Here is a 17,892-nt window from a genome sequence, read left to right on the forward strand (position 1 = left end):
AGGCAGCTTCAACCAGGAGTTAGTCATCAATCTATTTCTTAGACAGAGTCTTGGCAAAACCCATTCTCCTGGTAGAACTTGCCTGGAGTAGACCAGATTGATTTGACAGTCTCTTAGCCTAATAAATGCTTGACCTCAAGGTCTGCTGAATTCACTAAATTCACTATGCAGAGAGAATTGGGAACCAATCACCTCTGGGGAACATGCTGTTCTGCAGCCCTCCCCTGATAAAGGCCTTGACTGCTTTCAGCCTCAGTGAGATGACTAGATGAAAGCTGCTCTCAGAAGAAGAAAGGTTAATCGACTACGCTGCTGTTAATCAATCACTTGGAAAGATTCAGCACTTACAATAGGTAGGTCCCCCCTTCCTGCCAAGAGGTTCTTGCATGTTAACCAGGGACCATCTCCTCCAGTTTGAAGGATGAGTAATAGACAGAAACGCAATCCAGACAGATGCCAGGTGTCTGATCCAAAGCCAGCTGAAGTCAATAGAAAGACTCCCACCGAGTTCAATGGGCTTGGATCAGACCCGGGAGAAAGACTTATTATCCGAGGTTTATTCTGCATACAGATATTGAGCTACTTTTAGTACTGAAGGATCCTTGAAAAGAGGCAGATTCATCACACTTCTGCCTCCCTGTGAAATCAACCTTCTTCACATCATACTGTGTCCCATTTACTTTGATTGTCAGATATGGCCGACATCCAGCAAAGGAAAAATTACCTGCCTGTGACAGCAAAGACAGACACGTATACATTTCAAAATCTCTAAAGAGTACAGAAAGATAAAATGCCGAACTGCTAATGTTTTCCTGGCCTTTTTGTAATTGCCGCTAGCCAAAACGATAGCTGTCTCAGAAAAGGAAAAGCTGGATCAATTTCTGAAAGGACGAATGGAAAATCGAGGGGATAAAATTAAAAAGTTCCTGCCGTGGAGAAGAACAAGCTCAGTGCTGAACGACCGGCGGCACGCAAGTTGAAGCTGACAGAGAAACACAGTACAAGAGAAAACACACACCCAGAAAGTACCCAGGGCAGGGGGGCGGGAACTAGATGATCTTCAAGGTCCCTTCCAGCCCTAACCATTCTGTGATTCTATGATTCTACCCCTGAAGATTAGGTATTTCTCTTAATTAACAGCTGTAGTCAGCACCAACATCCACAGATGACAAAGCTGTGCCTGCCCTTGATGCCTGTCTAAGTGGAAGCAGAGAGTCTTTGTAGCCTGGTGCTACAAACCCAGGCCCTCGTATCCCAGTGAGAACCGCTTGGTAACACACCCGCTGCACCACACAGCCAACCAGCCATATGGCCAACAGCCGAAACCAAAAGATACACACCTTTAGGACATCTACAGCTACATGTACCAGTTTACAGTTAATTGCAGCGTCTGGGACAGACTTTTGCTTCTTCAAGGCATTGCTCGTGGCAGCCTCTCACCACCAGCCTTACCCAAGGCAGACTCCTGGCTGCACTTATGCCAGCCTTTACTCATCTGGTTCCATCTGCTGCCAGAAGGCTTCATGCTGCTCAAATCCTGGAAAAAAGCTGCTGGCTTCAAATTTTTGCTCTAGGAATAACCCGGTTTTCACTAGAGGCAGATACCTGAAGCGGAAAATGACAGACCGGTTCCATGGTTGTACCTGTCCTAGCTAGGGAAGAGGCGCCAGGTCTTTCAGAAGGATGGAGTGCAATCCAGACACAGCGGCTTTTCTCTGCTCCTCTGGAAGTACGTGGCACTACTAAACATCTCAGGTGATGGATCTTTCCTCCTTACGCAGTGACAACAAGCAGCAGATCAGTAGAAGAGAATGATCTAAGGTGCACTATATATACAATTTCTGCGTGCTCGAAGAAAACGCCTTATCTGGGGAAGGACAGACATCTTAAGTGTAGCTGTGTTCTTTGCCAGTAAACAACTGTCTTTGCCAAACCAATTCCCTAGTCTTCCCATTGCTGGCTGCAAAACACCCACAAGACAGATCCTGCATCTACTTCCAAAAGGAAGGACTGATATTTGGAGACTTTTTTCCCCTTTGGCTCAACTGATAAAATAACCAGCGCTGCAAGCAAAGCAAGGCAGATGTCATTAAAGAGTGAAGGTGCCTGTCTAGTCCATAAGGAAACCTCACAAGAAACTCCACGTACAAAACAAGAACTAGATTAAAGAGTTACAGCAGCTTCTTTCCTAAAGATTTTGGTATAGCAGCCTTGTAAGTCGGAAAATTTCAGCCAAACTCCATAGTTATGTGTAATTCGCGTTGCATCAAAATACACAAGCAGCAGTCCTCTGAGTACCATTCTGCTGTAAGAGCCAAAAATTTCCTGCCTATAACCTTTGCATCAAAATAATGTCAAAAGTTAACAACCTGCTAAGATAAATGGGAATACTCGGTGGCTTTCCAGGTCTTGTCTCATGTTGCTGCAGGTGCAGATTCATGAAAGCAATGCCTTATCTTCTCATGTTTGCAACTGGACTTTTCGCAGCCATAACTTCTATATTTGAACGAAGTTCTGTCATTACACAGTTAACCACACTGCAGCAATACCAGCAGGTCCTGTTGTTTGCCGTTCTACTGGCCCACTCGCCCCTGAAATTCTCTTTGTAGCCACACAACCGAGCAGAGATGCAGATAAAAAGTGCTATATTTCACCCGTGCCTATTCATTTCTTAACCCAGAGTGGACGAGCATAAAGCACCTGCAGCTCGGTACTAATGACCAAGCGAGGAAGTACAAAGGTTACCGCCTAATCAATTTGTCCTCGTCTTGTCCGGAACAGTATCCTACAAGGCTCAACTGTGCAAACTGGGTTGCACTGCATTACGACATGTGAAGAGAAGAATCTCTTCTGTCTCAAAGGAATGGCAAGATGGATGGCAGAGAAACGGAAGGAAAAGTCTGAGTGCTTTATCGACCCAACTGACATCCTGTGAATGGTAAGCAATAAAAATTTACTGAGAAATACAAAAGTTCTTACTTACCCTTACCACCCCCCCCAACTGTTAATGCCACAGAAAAATGCGAAATTCCCTTAAACCACATATTTAAAAATCTTGCAATTTTATTTGCATATAAAGGCCGCTAGATATAATATCACAATAAATTTAAAGAAACAACTGCTTTTCTAAATTCCATTAACAAGGTAACATAAAATAGAACAAAGCTCAATAGCATTTACAGTGGTAGAACAGAAATAACTATCTGCAACAATATTTTGTGCTAGCGAGATTGCATTTACACACAGTGCAAAATAAGAAAAAGGAAATAAAAAGACAAGAAGAATATTTAAATATAAAGGACAACTAAGCCTTATTTTAGTTAGGCTTGATTGTATCCATTTGACTCTATACATGCCTGAACTACGACAAAGATTTAACTCGGGCTCTTGAAGGCCTTGAGCACTTGGAAAATGTGTCACATCCTTCATAATTTAGATGTGCTGTACAGCATAATTTTGCAGATGCTATACTGGCAATATTAAATCCTAGCTTAGTTATAATGCACAAAAAATACATATATATATAAATTCATATTTAAAAGGAGTCCGCATTTACATTTTTATTTTTTTTTTTACTGCATGAAATACCTGCTCTTTGCAGCTTTCACCCCCAGTCTTTTAAAGCTAAAATAATTTAAAAACAAACAATAAAAGGTAGATATCACATACAGGCTGTGGCTATCTATATCAGTCTTTAACGTATAAAGCTGGTAGAGACAAACAACTGAGAAGTCTATTCTCCCCTTGCTGCATTCTACTGTTAACAGACCCAAGTTCCAGCACGTGCACACATATCAAGAGGTAAATGGACCCCAAAATATTGTTTGTGCTACTAAAAATTAAAAAAATAAAAAAATAAAAAAAGTAATCATTGATATAAGTGGAGATGAAAAGCTAACATTTAGACCTAGGGAAAAAGAAGACACTTAAAAAACGCCGACAATAACATAAGTTGTGCAAATTTGGGTGTTTTTAAATGCTGCCTATTTTTTAGCTTATAATACAATATTAAAATAAGGTCTCTCACTTATTAAAAGAAAGCTTGGCTGTCCTTTTGAGAACACTATAACAATTTACAATGGCAAATTTATTGAAAAACAAAATTCATTTTACAAATTCACAATGCTTTATCAATTTAAAATGAATGCTGCATTTCCAAAAAGCACAACCTCTAACTTTTCTTCTCGTTTCTTTTGTACCAGCAATTTACAAAAAAAGAAACAACCCCAAAACCCCAAACCCCACCCCAAAACCAAAAACCCCATGGCTCCCCCAAATTCGCACCCTCCCTCCCCCAATTTTGAAATAAACATGTAAGAGAATGTAAGTTTTATAATTAGAAAATGGCAGTTTATAGACCTTCCCCAGTTCCAAATGTGCAGTAGTGCTTCACGATCCTTGAGGGGTTGGAAGGTCAAATATAATTGGAGGGTTGGTTGGTTGAAAGCTGACTGTACACGTTGAAGCATTGATGTACGTTGTGTAACCGTCCGTCATAATGCCATAACCTGTAGGGAGAATGTGTCACACTTACTGTAATATAAACAAACGATACCGCCCCTGGGCAGGCTTCACTGAAAGCTTGTTGCGGGATCAATGCTTTGGAATAAAATTAAATTAATCCCTTCAAAATGATACAAGCTCTTGAAAGCTGCCACAAAGGCGTGATTGAAAAAAAATACAATGTACTGTATTTGAAATAAGAACTGATGCTTTCGGTTTATGTACAAACATTTCCCCCCATGGAAAATCCTCTGTTGCAATCGGATACAGCAGAAATAAAAATCACGCATACTTCTTCTAATTACTTAATTAGTGAGCTGTAGTTTGCATGCCTGTAATGTCTGTCATAAGAAAAAGACAAATCAGGAATAAAAGATTTAGAAGTAACTTTGGTTTCGCCTACAAAAACCCCTCTCTGGGCAATGAACAATCCCAGTAAGCTTTCCCCGTGCCGGCCTTCATCATCCAGTTCCTCATCACAGGATTGCCAAGCTGGGGTTCAGGCTGCCTTGTGAAACCTCAGAAACTCATTAGCTGGTTAAAAATATACGTATGTCAATATTTACCTTTTACATACACACACACGTGCATATATACACACGTATATACATATATATGATATCTACCAGTGAAAATCATGACTAAGGAAAGGCACCTCCTGCTACAAACACTGGAGCACTGGAGGTCAATGGATGACCCCGGCTTAAGCAGAAACCAGAGGTGAAAGTTAAACGGCTGACTGCTTTTCATTGCGAAGGGATATTGATAACTTGTTCCCAAATCAAAGAGCAAGAAGCGAACAGCAATAGCAGGTTTTTCAGCATGCCAAGGACTTGACTCCTCAGTAACGTTCTGGCATCAGTTTCAGGACGCTGAAGACTGTTCTAAACCTTCTGAACATCTGGGCAGCAACGCTTATGTTCACAGTGTGCCTGTGGAACCAGCAGCTCTTTCTCTGCTGGCCTCCAGCTTCTCTGCCACTAGCCGCCCAGGAACAGACCGTGCACTCCAGGAATTTTGGGCAAGTGGAGCAAACTATAGCGAGCCATCAACTGAGTCACACCTGAGCCTTCATTCAGCAAACGTGATGTGAGAAAACAGATGATAACAGAAGTGCAGAGACACTGAGAAGGTAGAAGGTCTCCTCTTAGAGACATTCTCCCAGGGATAAGGAGACAGGGGCTCCGGTTCCACCAGTGCAGAAGGTGGGAGAAAGCTTTGCCATTGTTTTCAGCTGATATCCACAGAGAGCTAACAAAGAAGCTAGAAAAAAATCTAGGAAGAATGTGGCACCAAATGCAGCTTTAAAAAAAAAAAAAAAAAAACCAAACCTAAAATCTCTTTCATGGAGAAAGAGAACTTCCCATTGCTAACCCACAGGGAAAAAATGTTTTTCTTTTCAACCATTACGATACAGTACAGATCAGCGCTGTCTGAAAGCTAAGATAAATACAGCTACCCACAGTGTCTATCAGAAAGAATAATCACTTCAGAATTGCTGCACTGTCCGCCTGCATTACTTTATTTATTTAGACTGGCAATTTTGATTTAGATCATCTCATGGTGGGAAAAGCCTTGTTTGCAGTCGTTCTTGCTTATCAACCAGGAAAAAACCCCGCATCACCAAAATGTGTGCAAAGCCTCCGTTGATTTCATGTAATGTGGCGCACACTCACCTCAGCTGGAGCTGGATGAGAATTAATTGCACTGTAAGGTAATGCTCTTAACACTTGGTTATTTCTTTCTGTACTGAAACAAGACGTTCTGATGTCGTCTGCGTAAGTACTAAACAGGATTTAAACTTTTTTGTTAGTAGTCTTGTGAGAATGCATCTGAACGTTCACTTTTAATAGGTGCTACCACCTTTCCTATGGGATTTAAATGCAAGGTGCTGCACGTGGTCCCTCAGTGCTTTCTCATAGCACTGATCCTGTACATCACAGTACCTTCCTCTCCCATTACTTAACACTGTTACAACTAGAAGTCTCATCATCCAGTGTGCCCACAAAGGCTGTAGATAATTCACAAGTTTTAGCTGGAAGTCCTGCTGTATTCATTTATTCTTAATATGCAGGCACTAATACTGTACAAAATACCCGATCTTTTCCTGGGGGCATGAGAAGACTGCTAGTCGTGCTACTATACTTAAGGTCATGTCAGTATTTCCATTATAAACTCTTTATTTACAGACTCCAGGCACAAAACCTCATTGTATGAAGTCACAAGGGCTTCGGAAAAACCAACACCACTAGTTGAGAAAGCTGTCCTTTTTTTATTTTTCTTTTATGAAGCCCTCCAAATCTTTAAGCCTATGGAGAACCTAATTAGAGTCAATGGAGAAACCTCCAGGGGGGACAATATAAAGCATTTAATGTGTAATTTCGAGTTCTAGGGTCACAAAGTCTTACACTCTCTCTCAGGCAGAACTCCTAGTGTTTGTCTCTCAGCCACATGAAAGCTACAAAATTGTATTAAATATTTAAGTATCTCCAAAATGGATTTAGTCTCTCAGTCTCTTCCACTGTCGCAAACTGAGCTTATTGTTTCCGAAGCTTCAAACTCTGCCTGATCTGGTACCGAGAGTGGGGAATTATCTCTTCTAAAATATGAGCCTGCTGGACAGTGGCATACGCAGTACAAATTGTATTACAGGATGCTTTTAGAAACGTATGCGGAGTGAGTTCTGGCAATCTCTCCTCCTGATGTCTGACTCGAGATCCTCTCCTTTCTGCTTTTCCTTATACGCCGAGGGAGGTGAGCTGAGACAGTACGTTGCCTTCGCTTTTCCCTTTTTTCTAGCACCTTTCTTGGCGCCTGTGCTAGGAATAATGGGGATCATTTTCATTTTGGCTTGCAAGTGTGGAGAATCTCATCTGTTTCTCGAACCAAGTTTGTCAAAATCTGAATTGCTTTCAAATAACCTGTGTGGAACAACCCTTGCACAGTGAAAGATGTAGGTGGCTAAATGTAGCACACGTTCCTGAAACGGTCTGGTTTAATTCTAGCATAAATTTACAAAGTGCTGTGCACGCAGTCACTTCCCCCAATTCCCTCCCTGCTTTAGCCCAATATGCCATTATCATAGAATCGTTATCCATCCTTTGCAATACACCCTCAAAAATTTTTTCAAAAACCTTTGAAATCAGCCCGAGAGCGAAGAGGGGAGTGGTGCTGCTCCTTACCTTCGTGAATCCCACCAAAGACGTGGAGTTTGGGCCTTACTCGCCTCTGCACCGTGTTCAACAGTTCCACACAACCCACCCTCTGCAGCTCCTTTGGAACCCAGTCTCGAAAACCTGAAGGCAAAATGCAATCAATCAATACTATTAATTTTCTCTATTCAGGTAAGGTTTCACGTAGTCTTTCAGGAAGTCATAATTCATGGAAGGTTTATTACATTATCTCTAGTCGTAACCTCTCCATTAAAGCACACAATGGCTTTTAAGAAATGTTTCGCTGTCACTTTGTCTTCCTTAAGATTTCCTTCCTCCATCTGCATTAATATTTTTCTGGATGTGATTTGGTTTTTTAAACTACAGGTTTAAACTCATCTTCCACCTTGAAAACCTGGGACATTTATTCCCGGCACTGCTGCAGATTTTTCTTCCCTTTCCCCCGGCTCTCACAGCACTCCGCTTCCCGAGCCAGATAGGCGGTTACTCCAGAAATAAAATACCTCTGAAAGATCGGCTGCTCTATGACCCGCTACCTCTGCCGCCCCAAAGCTTTAAAATACAGTCTCCCACAACTTCCAGAAGACCAGGGTCTGCAAATGTCAGGTTCCTTCCGAGTCCCCGGTCACCAACTACAAGCAATGGAGCAAAATAGCTTCCAACAAGCCCGTGCTAATTCACTACGTTACCGCTCGGTCCTACGGATAATATGGAAAAATGCACAAAACTTGGCACCAGTTATTACAGAACTCTGCTGCCTGGACTAGCGCTGAAAAGGGTCAGCAGGGCACGATGGATGGGGAGGAGTAAAAGGGAAATCAGGGGCCACATCCAACTGTAGCATCGTTCTACTGACTTTAAAGTAATTACACCCTGTGCCAAGTTTATCCCAGGTAGTAAAAACATGTTGTGACATGAACCTGACTGAATTTTGGAGAGAACAAAGAGTCCAGGTTACAGCTCTTAATATTTACGTAATTTAAAAAGCAGCATTTTGCCAATATTATCATGCAGACTGAGACCTAGACCCTCTCCTTTTAGGCACAGTCCTTGCACCCAGTCTGTGTCTGTAGTTAAAATACCGCATGGACCTTTGGAAATTGAACTTCATTATCTCCATCAAACCCAAAATTTAAGTACGCTTTTTCAATTAAAGCATTCATTAGCATCTGCAGCATTACAGTATTTCTATATGAACCCAATTCAGAGCAGATGGATTAACAACCCATTTAAAATAGCACCCGTGAAACATTATAAACATGCTTGTGGGGGGTTTTTTTGCTTCTTTGGGAAAATAAACAGATTAAAAGAGCGCTATTCAAAGCGTTGGTTTTCAATATCTGGTGCGTTCCGCTGCCAGTGGATGGTGCATCACTGCTTTATCACAGCAGCACGCCGGCAGCTCTAGTAAGAATAAAGACAATTTGCAGATCGTCTTAAAACATTCTCTAGTAGTATTAAAAGAGTAACCAGGATATAAAAGAAGCAAAAAGTAAATTACCGGTCGCAAACTTTCTGGACATTTTTTTTTTTTTTACCCTTAGCTCTGCTTAGATTGCTGACTCTTAATTGTGGTACAAAACATAAGCAGGCATTAATTCCTGACTCTGCGGCCACTGAGCAGCTCTGGGAGCGCTCCCAGCCAGCCTGGGAGCACTTCGATGCTTTTTTTTTTTTTAAAAAATAATGGCACCTTGCAATTCTGGGAAGTTTTTTTTTATATTTACCACCGTCTCAAAAGTCAGCGATTTCAGGTGATCATATGACACTCTGATTCCATGGATTTCAAGAACTTACTGAAACTCTGACAAAACCACAGTCTACTAAGAAGAACAGTAGTGAAGAAGAGACTGATACACTTTCTTATCCTGATACGCCATATTTAGAAAAGGCAGATGCTCGGTTGTTGTAAAACCAATTGAAATATTTAAAATATGGCCCCAGACTGCTTGCCACATGTGTCTTAAAGAAAAGCAGTAAGTAATGCACAATGCTATCTTGTGGGGTACAGGGTAGGGAAAAACTAGTGGGAATTTTCAAACAGTTTTAATGTGGTCTTTAATGACTTCAGATATGCCAAAATTGGGTACTCCTGCCTCTGCTGAATGATCACCTTAGTGTCTTTTGGAGACCATCAGGATTTAGTTTAGAACTTAGAATTAAAATGGGGATCAGTGAATTACTCACGTTTACAAGGCAGGCAAAATTTAACTAAATGAAACCTTCAACTAATTAATGAAAAAACAAACTATGCATTCACGTATTTGTGCTCCCCTGTCATTAGTTTGAGTAAGGAATAATTATCTGAGAAAGTAATTTTATTCTTTCACAAATTTGCTATAAGACAATTAATAGCTTTAAAAATACTGTTACATATTTTAAGTTTCGAAAGAAATTATCAAGGAGAACCAGCTCTTGACTCTAAAACCATAAGGAAACATGTCATTGTAGTGGAAAGATTTTTAGACATTTTAGTCAACCTCTGAAAAATCATACGGGATTGGATCTCCCATGGAGATAGGATGGGATGTTTGTCAGATGAATATTATTCTTAAATAAAATCCCAAACTCCAATGGCTAGGAATCAGATATTTGATCTTCCTTAGCTTGAGTTACAACAAAAAATGTAATTTTTATTTAAAAGCACCAGGAAGCTCAACACATCTGCTAAGCCTAATCACCACTTTACGCTTCTTCCAAAAAGGCTTTTTAATTCATGGTTTTCAGTTAGGGTGCAATTTCAGCGTAGCTTATAGCATTATTATTTTTGCTTATTTTGAAAGGAAAATTCTCAGGCAAAAGATCACGCACAGCTTTTGTTTCACTTACCAAGGGGAGGTCCATGTGTCATTAGTATATCAATTCCCTCAGGAATAAGGTTCCACTTGTCTAGCAAAGACTGACCTCTGGGTAGGTTAAAGCCCCATCCATTAAACCACGGTGTCCTTTGGGGGGAAAATAAGATGAACTGCATCAGTATAAAATAAAAATCTCTTCCCTTCTCCCATTTTTCTGAATGAAAATAATTTCTGTACTTCAGAGATGACTTGTAGACAGCCTGTTTGAAGGGGATGCTGCTAAAACGAACTAGTTCAAATACATACATACACTAATGTATACGTCTAAATTTAGATTAATATCCTATGCTCTTTTTGTACAAGAGTATTCAGCCCTGGGGGAGTTTATCCACTGGAGAAAGGGAAAAAAGTTAAAATAACACAGACTAAATCCAAAGCTTTCTTACAAAGTTTGGGGATGTTCAAACATAACAACTCCTTCCTTATGCTACCTACCAAAACAAGCAAAATTCTCAAAGATTTTGGAGGCAAAAGACAATTTCTCAGAGCAAAGGGCAGCCAGTGGGTAACAGCTCAACGGGAGGGCTGTGATGGGGGTTACAGTCGCTGTCTGTACTACGGGTTTTCACTAAACCCAAACTTGCTCCATTTAGCACTTTTCATGTCAGAACATTGTCACATAACTCGGCTTTGAACTCCTGAGCCTCCTAGAGGTCCTGAGCACACAATGACTTTTTCAACAGATCGTATAATTTAAAATTCCTTTAGTGTTTCTTAAGGAAGACGGAGATCCTCAGTCTCCGCCATCATAGCATAGCGTTGTTCTGAGACATTGGTTTATCCATCAACCCAGATGTGTGGTGATGAAACGCGGACCTTCTAGGAGTACTTTTTCAGTGTATAACAGCCAAATTGAATGGTTTTGATGCAGGTATGTTATAATAAAGCCCTTCTGTATCAGGTAGGTCCACAGAGCAACTGTTCTGAAGAGAGAGTATTTACACCTGTTACTAACAACGGCTGTTGGAATCGTAATAATTTTAAGAGTTTTCATCCATATATGTGTCTCCTAGAGCTTAGGCAACAGAACTGGACTGGGATGCTTCATTTTCTAGGTCGGATGCTCCCGGTCCTAGCCAGGACATCTTTCTGAGAGTTCAAGCTACTCCTGCAGTCAGTCTTCTGCGTACTGCAGTTCTGCAAATAAAAATTGGGAACAAAAAAACCAACCAAACAAACCAGCCATAAGGAAAAGCATACCTGTTAAAAAGAGAGAGACCATTAAGATTCCTACATAATTTCATTACATAATCTGCCTCCTGCACCCTTTAAATTATGCATATTTTCAGCTTCAAATATGCACTGAAATGGAAATTTCCTGCTGAGATTACATCTCTGATTTTTTTTTTTTAATTATTATTATTATTGGAAGTATTTTGTTTGCCAGAGACAATAATTTGACCGATGAAGATCATACTCAGTTCTATGTATGGTCTGAATTCCTGACAACGGGCAGTATGGGAAAACAGCAGGCGCTGCTAATATAGGAGCAGGAAGGTCACCGGTGTCTTAGTAACAAATAAGAGCCACATCGCATGTAGTCCTACTGAACTAACATTTAAGACTACACACACACACACAGGAACTCATTCAACCTAGCAGGCTTCCTGGATGCTGGACGGACGCTAACGAGACAGAAAAATTAGATGTTAGTTAAACATTTTATGTAAGCGATGGGTTCCTAGCGTGCACGGCAATGAAACTTCACCTCTCACTGCCGGCTTGCTCTGCGCCCCCTGAAACATTTAAAGAAGTTCAGGTGTCGTGAAGCCAGGTCAGCGTACCTCGCAGGAGGTTTGTATGCAACTGAATTAAAACTGAAGGATGTGTGTCTTAGCCTTCTTTAGCTAAATCGCAAGTGTTTCTGCTTTGCTGTGATTGACCTTTCTGAAACACGGATCTAAATTTCCTTTCCTATAATGTTCCTAGGTTTTAGCGTATCAAGATTATCGTAACCTTCAGGGCTGCAGTTAAAAGTTAAAATATGGTTTGGCTAAACATTCAGCCGCTTAAAAAAACAAACACACAGTGCATAGGTTGAACTTTTCACTGTCAATTAACGATTCTTTCCCCACTTGCATTTCTCCTGCAGATAATACTGTAGTTATTACACCATAGTTAAACCTGAAATGTGAAACCACATCTGTGATCTCTCTGGAGCTCTTTGGAGACTACAACCACAGAAAAACCTGGATTTGTCTGCAGGTTTTTTATTTTATTTTCTTGTGAAGCACTGGGGGAGGAGGAGGAGGGGAACCTGAGCTCCAATATATTCTTCATTCACCAGCCTCTGTAATTAGCTGTGACTAACAGGCACCACATGGGAATTCACTTGTAAGAAAACTTTCGAGAAACCTTCCCTATTATGCAGCATGTGCACACACAAAAAAGACAGTTGAATACTTTTTTAATGCACTAAATGTTTTCATACAAAATGAGTAAGTCGGGGAGAAGATCGGGCACGACTGGAAGAACACCTGGATTACAGATTTAGGTTTCGGGCATTTAAAACACGAACCTGCGCTGGATATTCGATGAGAGCACTGTGCCCTGACTCCGCAACCCCAGAGTCCCTGCATTTCGGAGGCGGCTCCGGCATCACCAGAAAGCCAAGAGGAAAGAGGACGTGGTCAGAACACCACCAGTAAGAAAAAAAAAAAAAAAAAAAAGAAAAGAAAAAAAAGGCTTTATGGCACAGATTCAGGTTTAGATGAGATCAGAAGGAAGGTCACCCGATGTTTGCACTACGCCGTGTTGCAGCGCAGACAAAATGGAGCTGATGTACTGTGAATCCTGCGAGCAGACAGATGAATAGCTGTTTACCCCCAGCAAACTTTAAATGCGCGCCAGAAAGACAAAGCCCGCACTGTCGGTAGCAGCACCCTATCAAGGGATATGGGGTAGGGATATTTCACTCCCCCTAGTGCCCTTTTTTGCATACGTAGGAGTTAAATAGAGTCATACTCAACTTCTAAATAATTTAGAGGGGGAAAATTGCACACACAGTTATGTGCCTTCTGTAACACCTTCTGGAGCTGATTACTTACTGGGAGAAACCTCCTCAAATATAGGAAGAAGTGTCTGTAATGAACTTTGGCTGCACCCACCTGTGCTGAGTTGCAATCAGGTGCAAACAATTAGTAAAGGCTACTCAGTCATCAGTAACTGCATTTAAGAACTGACGTATTTCTCTTTCCTGTGAAGTTCTAAGTAAAAGATGTCACTTAACTCCTGAACACATTAATAGTATACTTCATTATTAAGTAGCTGGCAAGAAAAGAAAGCGATCAGCTGTTGAATAATGCCACAAGGGAGGTGCAGACATAAAAACCACAGGGATTAGTAATGAGAGATTACAAATGATTTTGTCATTTTACGTTTGACGGACCAGAACACATCCTCATACCCGATGCACGGCATGACGCAGGTCCCGCTTGCCCGGTGTGTCAGCCCGTGTCTGGTAAAGCCTAACCGAGCCTCTGCTCGCCAGAACCACGCTGCACGTCACAGCATCCTTCATGTGCCATCAATCCATCAGGATAATTCCTGATCCCCGGCTCACCTGACAGCTTAGCCCTCCCCTGGCTGCAAAGCTTCCTTATCGTTTAGGGATAGCAGTTACACTGGCACCAGATGTGACACAGGGAATATCCTCATCAAAGGCAGACACCTGGCTCATCGTTACTCTCTCCAGTTCTTCATTTCTAGGCAGGAAGCCCCACAGATCCCCCTCCGCCTGGCATTTTGGAAGTTACATTTTCTGCAATTAAAAGAATGCTTATGCAGTAGGCTGCGTATTATCTTCACACCTCGTGCTGCAAGAGACACAGACATCACTTGACGGAATACCAAGAAGGAGGGGATCTTAACCTTCACGACAAGACTCACCCTCCTTTTGCAGGTGTGTTGGGAGAACCCCCTGACAACACACAAATCCATCTGCTTTTAATGGCAGAGAGCTGCCTCTCCAGCAGGTGATCGGATCTCCCTTCTGCCAAGAACTTCGTATGGTTTTACCATTTCACTATTAAAACAAAACCAAAAAAACCCCTAACAGTGATGGAGCATTATTTTAGGACAGAAAGTCACAACCGCTCCTTGGGGCACACACCTCAGAAGCAACATCATCACGTGGGGAAAACAGGAGATGCAAGGCCATGGCCAAGTTCATCCAGGTGATACAGGAATTTCAACTCCTTCTGGAACTTTAACACTTTTAAAGGATGGTATCTCCTACTACCTACTTTCATCTCTTCTCTGGCTCATGAATTTAAATTACCTTATCCTCAGAGTTCAACAGCTCAAAAGGTAAACGTATAATGAGACCTTCCAGATTCACGTTTTCCTTTTACCTCCACCAGTAAATCCATTTATTTCAATAGTTACTTCCAAACAGGATTAGAAAGAAATAAATCATCTCACGGGGTTTTAATCCCATGTATTCATTCATTCATTCATTTTTTTAAGACTACGCAGTCTTTTAGGAAAGTTTCGATTTTATCCTTAATCCAATGAGTAAAGTGCACAGGAGGCAAAAATTTCTTTTTTCCTTCCAGAGACCACCAGCCAAGCGGGTGTCTAAAAGGCATCACGAGCAGGAAGCACTTCTACACAACTAATAACAGTAACGACATGCTCTTTATTTTTGCCAGCGTTCAAATCCAACACACAGACCTGGCTCAGGAGGGAGAGAGACGGTTCCATTTACAGGACAAAAATGGCGGGACCGGACACCGATACGGGCTCCTAGACTTGTTCAGTTAAGGGACTAACCCACAAACACGTCCCCAAAGTATGTCTTACAGTCCCGGGCGAAAGCAGCAGACTAGCAGAGAAGAAACAGCAAAAGGGGTAAAAGAAAAAAGAAAAGTGACCTTTGTGCATGGAAAAGAAAAGCCTTTCAAATCCTCCTCCCTCCGCCCCAAACGCTGCGCACAAATGTTTGCCGGGGCAGAGCAGCACACACGTGCCCGGCGCCGTTCAGTCAATGGAGAGAGCGTGCCCGGTGGGAATAAACAAAAAGGGACTGTAGCGTGGGGCGAGGGAGAAGGGGAAGGAGAGCGCGTGTGTCATCACGGAAACAAAGGGCTGAGCAGGGCAAGTGCACAATGTACTAAGGACACACATTTTACAAGTTAAGAGCTTCTATAAAATAGGCTCTGAAGCTTGCCTTCTGTGCTACAAAACCTGTTGTGGTTTTTTTTTCCCCATTTAGCTCTTTCTTATAGCGAATAGTCAAATGCTTTTTCATAATGTAACAGCCACTAAGAAATCTTACAGGCTCAATGATTTCCTAAATGTGCTCATCATATGCAGTGCTGTGGTATCAGTAAAAGGCAGGGTCTGGAGGCTCGAGCTGCGTTTCATTCCCACTAGGATTTACCTGCTGTGCCTCAGTGTCCCATTTAGAAAGCGAGGACAATAACACACAACCAAAGGAAGCATCATGGGGTCTGCTTCCTTGGGATTTTGCTTACCCTGCATCTTTAAACAGATGAAGCTCTCCTGAAAGTGGGTTACCAGTACTGTGATTATGTTAGACACGTTTCTGTATGTATCTCCTTATTACTGACCTGCACAAAAGCCAAGAAGTCTCTAAAACATAGTTCATCTATTTTTACAGTATTATGAAAACTTGAAGCTTCAACAGATGCTCGTTATTTTATTATATTTTTTTTGCAAGTTTTATCTCTCTCTTTCAACTGACTACAACCTCTGAACACTGGCTGGTTGTCTAAACAACAAAACATTTGAGAAACACAACCCCCACCCATCCACAGAATCACAGAATCATAGAATCTTCATGGTTGGAAAGGACCCTTAAGATCATCGAGTCCAACCAAACAACCTACAATCTCTGCCCTTCAGAGCATGCCCTGAAGTGCCACATCTACACGTTTCTTAAACACCTCTAGGGATGGTGACTCAACCCCCTCCCTGGGCAGGCTGTTCCAGTGCCTGACCACTCTTTCAGTAAAGTAATTCTTCCTAATATCTAATCTAAACCTCCCCTGCCGCAGCTTCAGACCATTTCCTCTGGTCCTGTCATTATTCACCTGGGAGAAGGGGCCAACACCCACCTCTCTCCAGCCTCCTTTCAGGTAGTTGTAGAGGGCAATGAGGTCTCCCCTCAGCCTCCTCTATGTCTCCACTGTCTGTAGTCTCCACTACGGTTGGAGGGCAAGAGCCCACATGGTGCCTTTTCTCTATGAAGCAGTCCTCCACAATGAGAAGTGGCAGCAACCACCTCATCGCCACAAGCTAGCGTGACCTGGTATTCTCCTTGCACCAGGCTGTTCTCAAATACTATCTCAGGTTGTACAAACTGGTCAACGGAGGCTTTAGCTTAGATTCCTATCAGATAGAGACACATGCTTGGACCTCTGAGAGGTATGAAAGAAAACTCTGGGACCTCAACTGCTGCCATCAGCACGTTCCATGGATGTGCTGATGTGGACCAGATTATCACCTAAACCAGGGACAGAGAGGGAAGTAAGTGCAGTTTTAGCCATCCATACGGCTGGAAAATGGCACATGAAGAGAATTCCTTTATCCAACTTGCAGTTCTTCGCTCTCTCGCCCTCTGTGCGTCTCTGCCTTTGCTGCTTCCAGGCTGCCCCAACTTTTCTTGACAGGTAACTGAGCCCTGGTCCCCAAATCTACAGCCTACTACCTCTGTGGACACCTTTCAGTATTTGGTTTCTCCGATGGCCCATATCAGCCACTGGCATCTTCTGTCCCATGTCTTGAATGGTTAGTGATGCATTTTGGAGGAGGAACATAAAATGTTGTACTCTTTTCACAGGTTTTGTGTTAGCAATACCAGAGCACCACAGACAGTATTTAAGACCAAAACTTGTCTTCTGAGGGGAAGACTTATTTAAAAAAAAACACAACAAAAAAAATCATAAACAACCCAACCCACAAAAAACTACAATGTACAAAAAACAACAGAAGGAAGTTGTGTAAAGAAACACATAAGAACACGCACACGCCAGGGTTTAAGAAACTTGAGGCCAAAGGAGCAGAGAGGCAGGAGGTTACAATGCCAGCAATGTCACGGAGGATCACAAGACACGGAGGACAGCAGGGCCCAGAGCATGGGGCCCCCTGAGGACGTGGAGAAAGAATATACAACGAAGCAGAGGAGGGGATGACGTGAGGAAGCTGGTGGATACTGGAAAGGAGAGGAAAGGAGTATACGAATTTTTAAAGTTTATGACTCAGGCAACCATTGTTTAAGTATCTGAATTGCTCATCAAAGAGGAAATTTCCTCCAAATCTTCTGAGGTTTTCCAATCCCTAACTGTATTGCAATTATTTTATTTAGGGCTTTACTTAATGAGATCTGGGAGATA

The 17,892-nt window shown here is 42.0% G+C and overlaps 1 protein-coding gene across 3 annotated transcripts in view; it reads right to left on the minus strand.

Moving 5' to 3' along the window:
• Positions 1-4,290: 4,290 nt before the first annotated feature.
• Positions 4,291-17,892, minus strand: part of MPPED2 (metallophosphoesterase domain containing 2) — a 109,522-nt gene continuing 95,920 nt past the window's right edge. For all 3 annotated transcript variants that reach the window (XM_054201085.1, XM_054201088.1, XM_054201087.1), the window contains exons 5-7: positions 10,506-10,621; positions 7,686-7,799; positions 4,291-4,508 (exon numbers count right to left, since the gene is read on the minus strand). In XM_054201085.1, coding sequence (XP_054057060.1) covers positions 4,390-4,508; positions 7,686-7,799; positions 10,506-10,621 — 349 coding nt within the window. In that variant the 3' untranslated portion in view covers positions 4,291-4,389. The remainder of the gene's footprint in view (positions 4,509-7,685; positions 7,800-10,505; positions 10,622-17,892) is intronic.

Source organism: Rissa tridactyla, chromosome 4 (assembly GCF_028500815.1).
Source record: "Rissa tridactyla isolate bRisTri1 chromosome 4, bRisTri1.patW.cur.20221130, whole genome shotgun sequence".
In the NCBI taxonomy this organism is placed as follows: domain Eukaryota; kingdom Metazoa; phylum Chordata; class Aves; order Charadriiformes; family Laridae; genus Rissa; species Rissa tridactyla.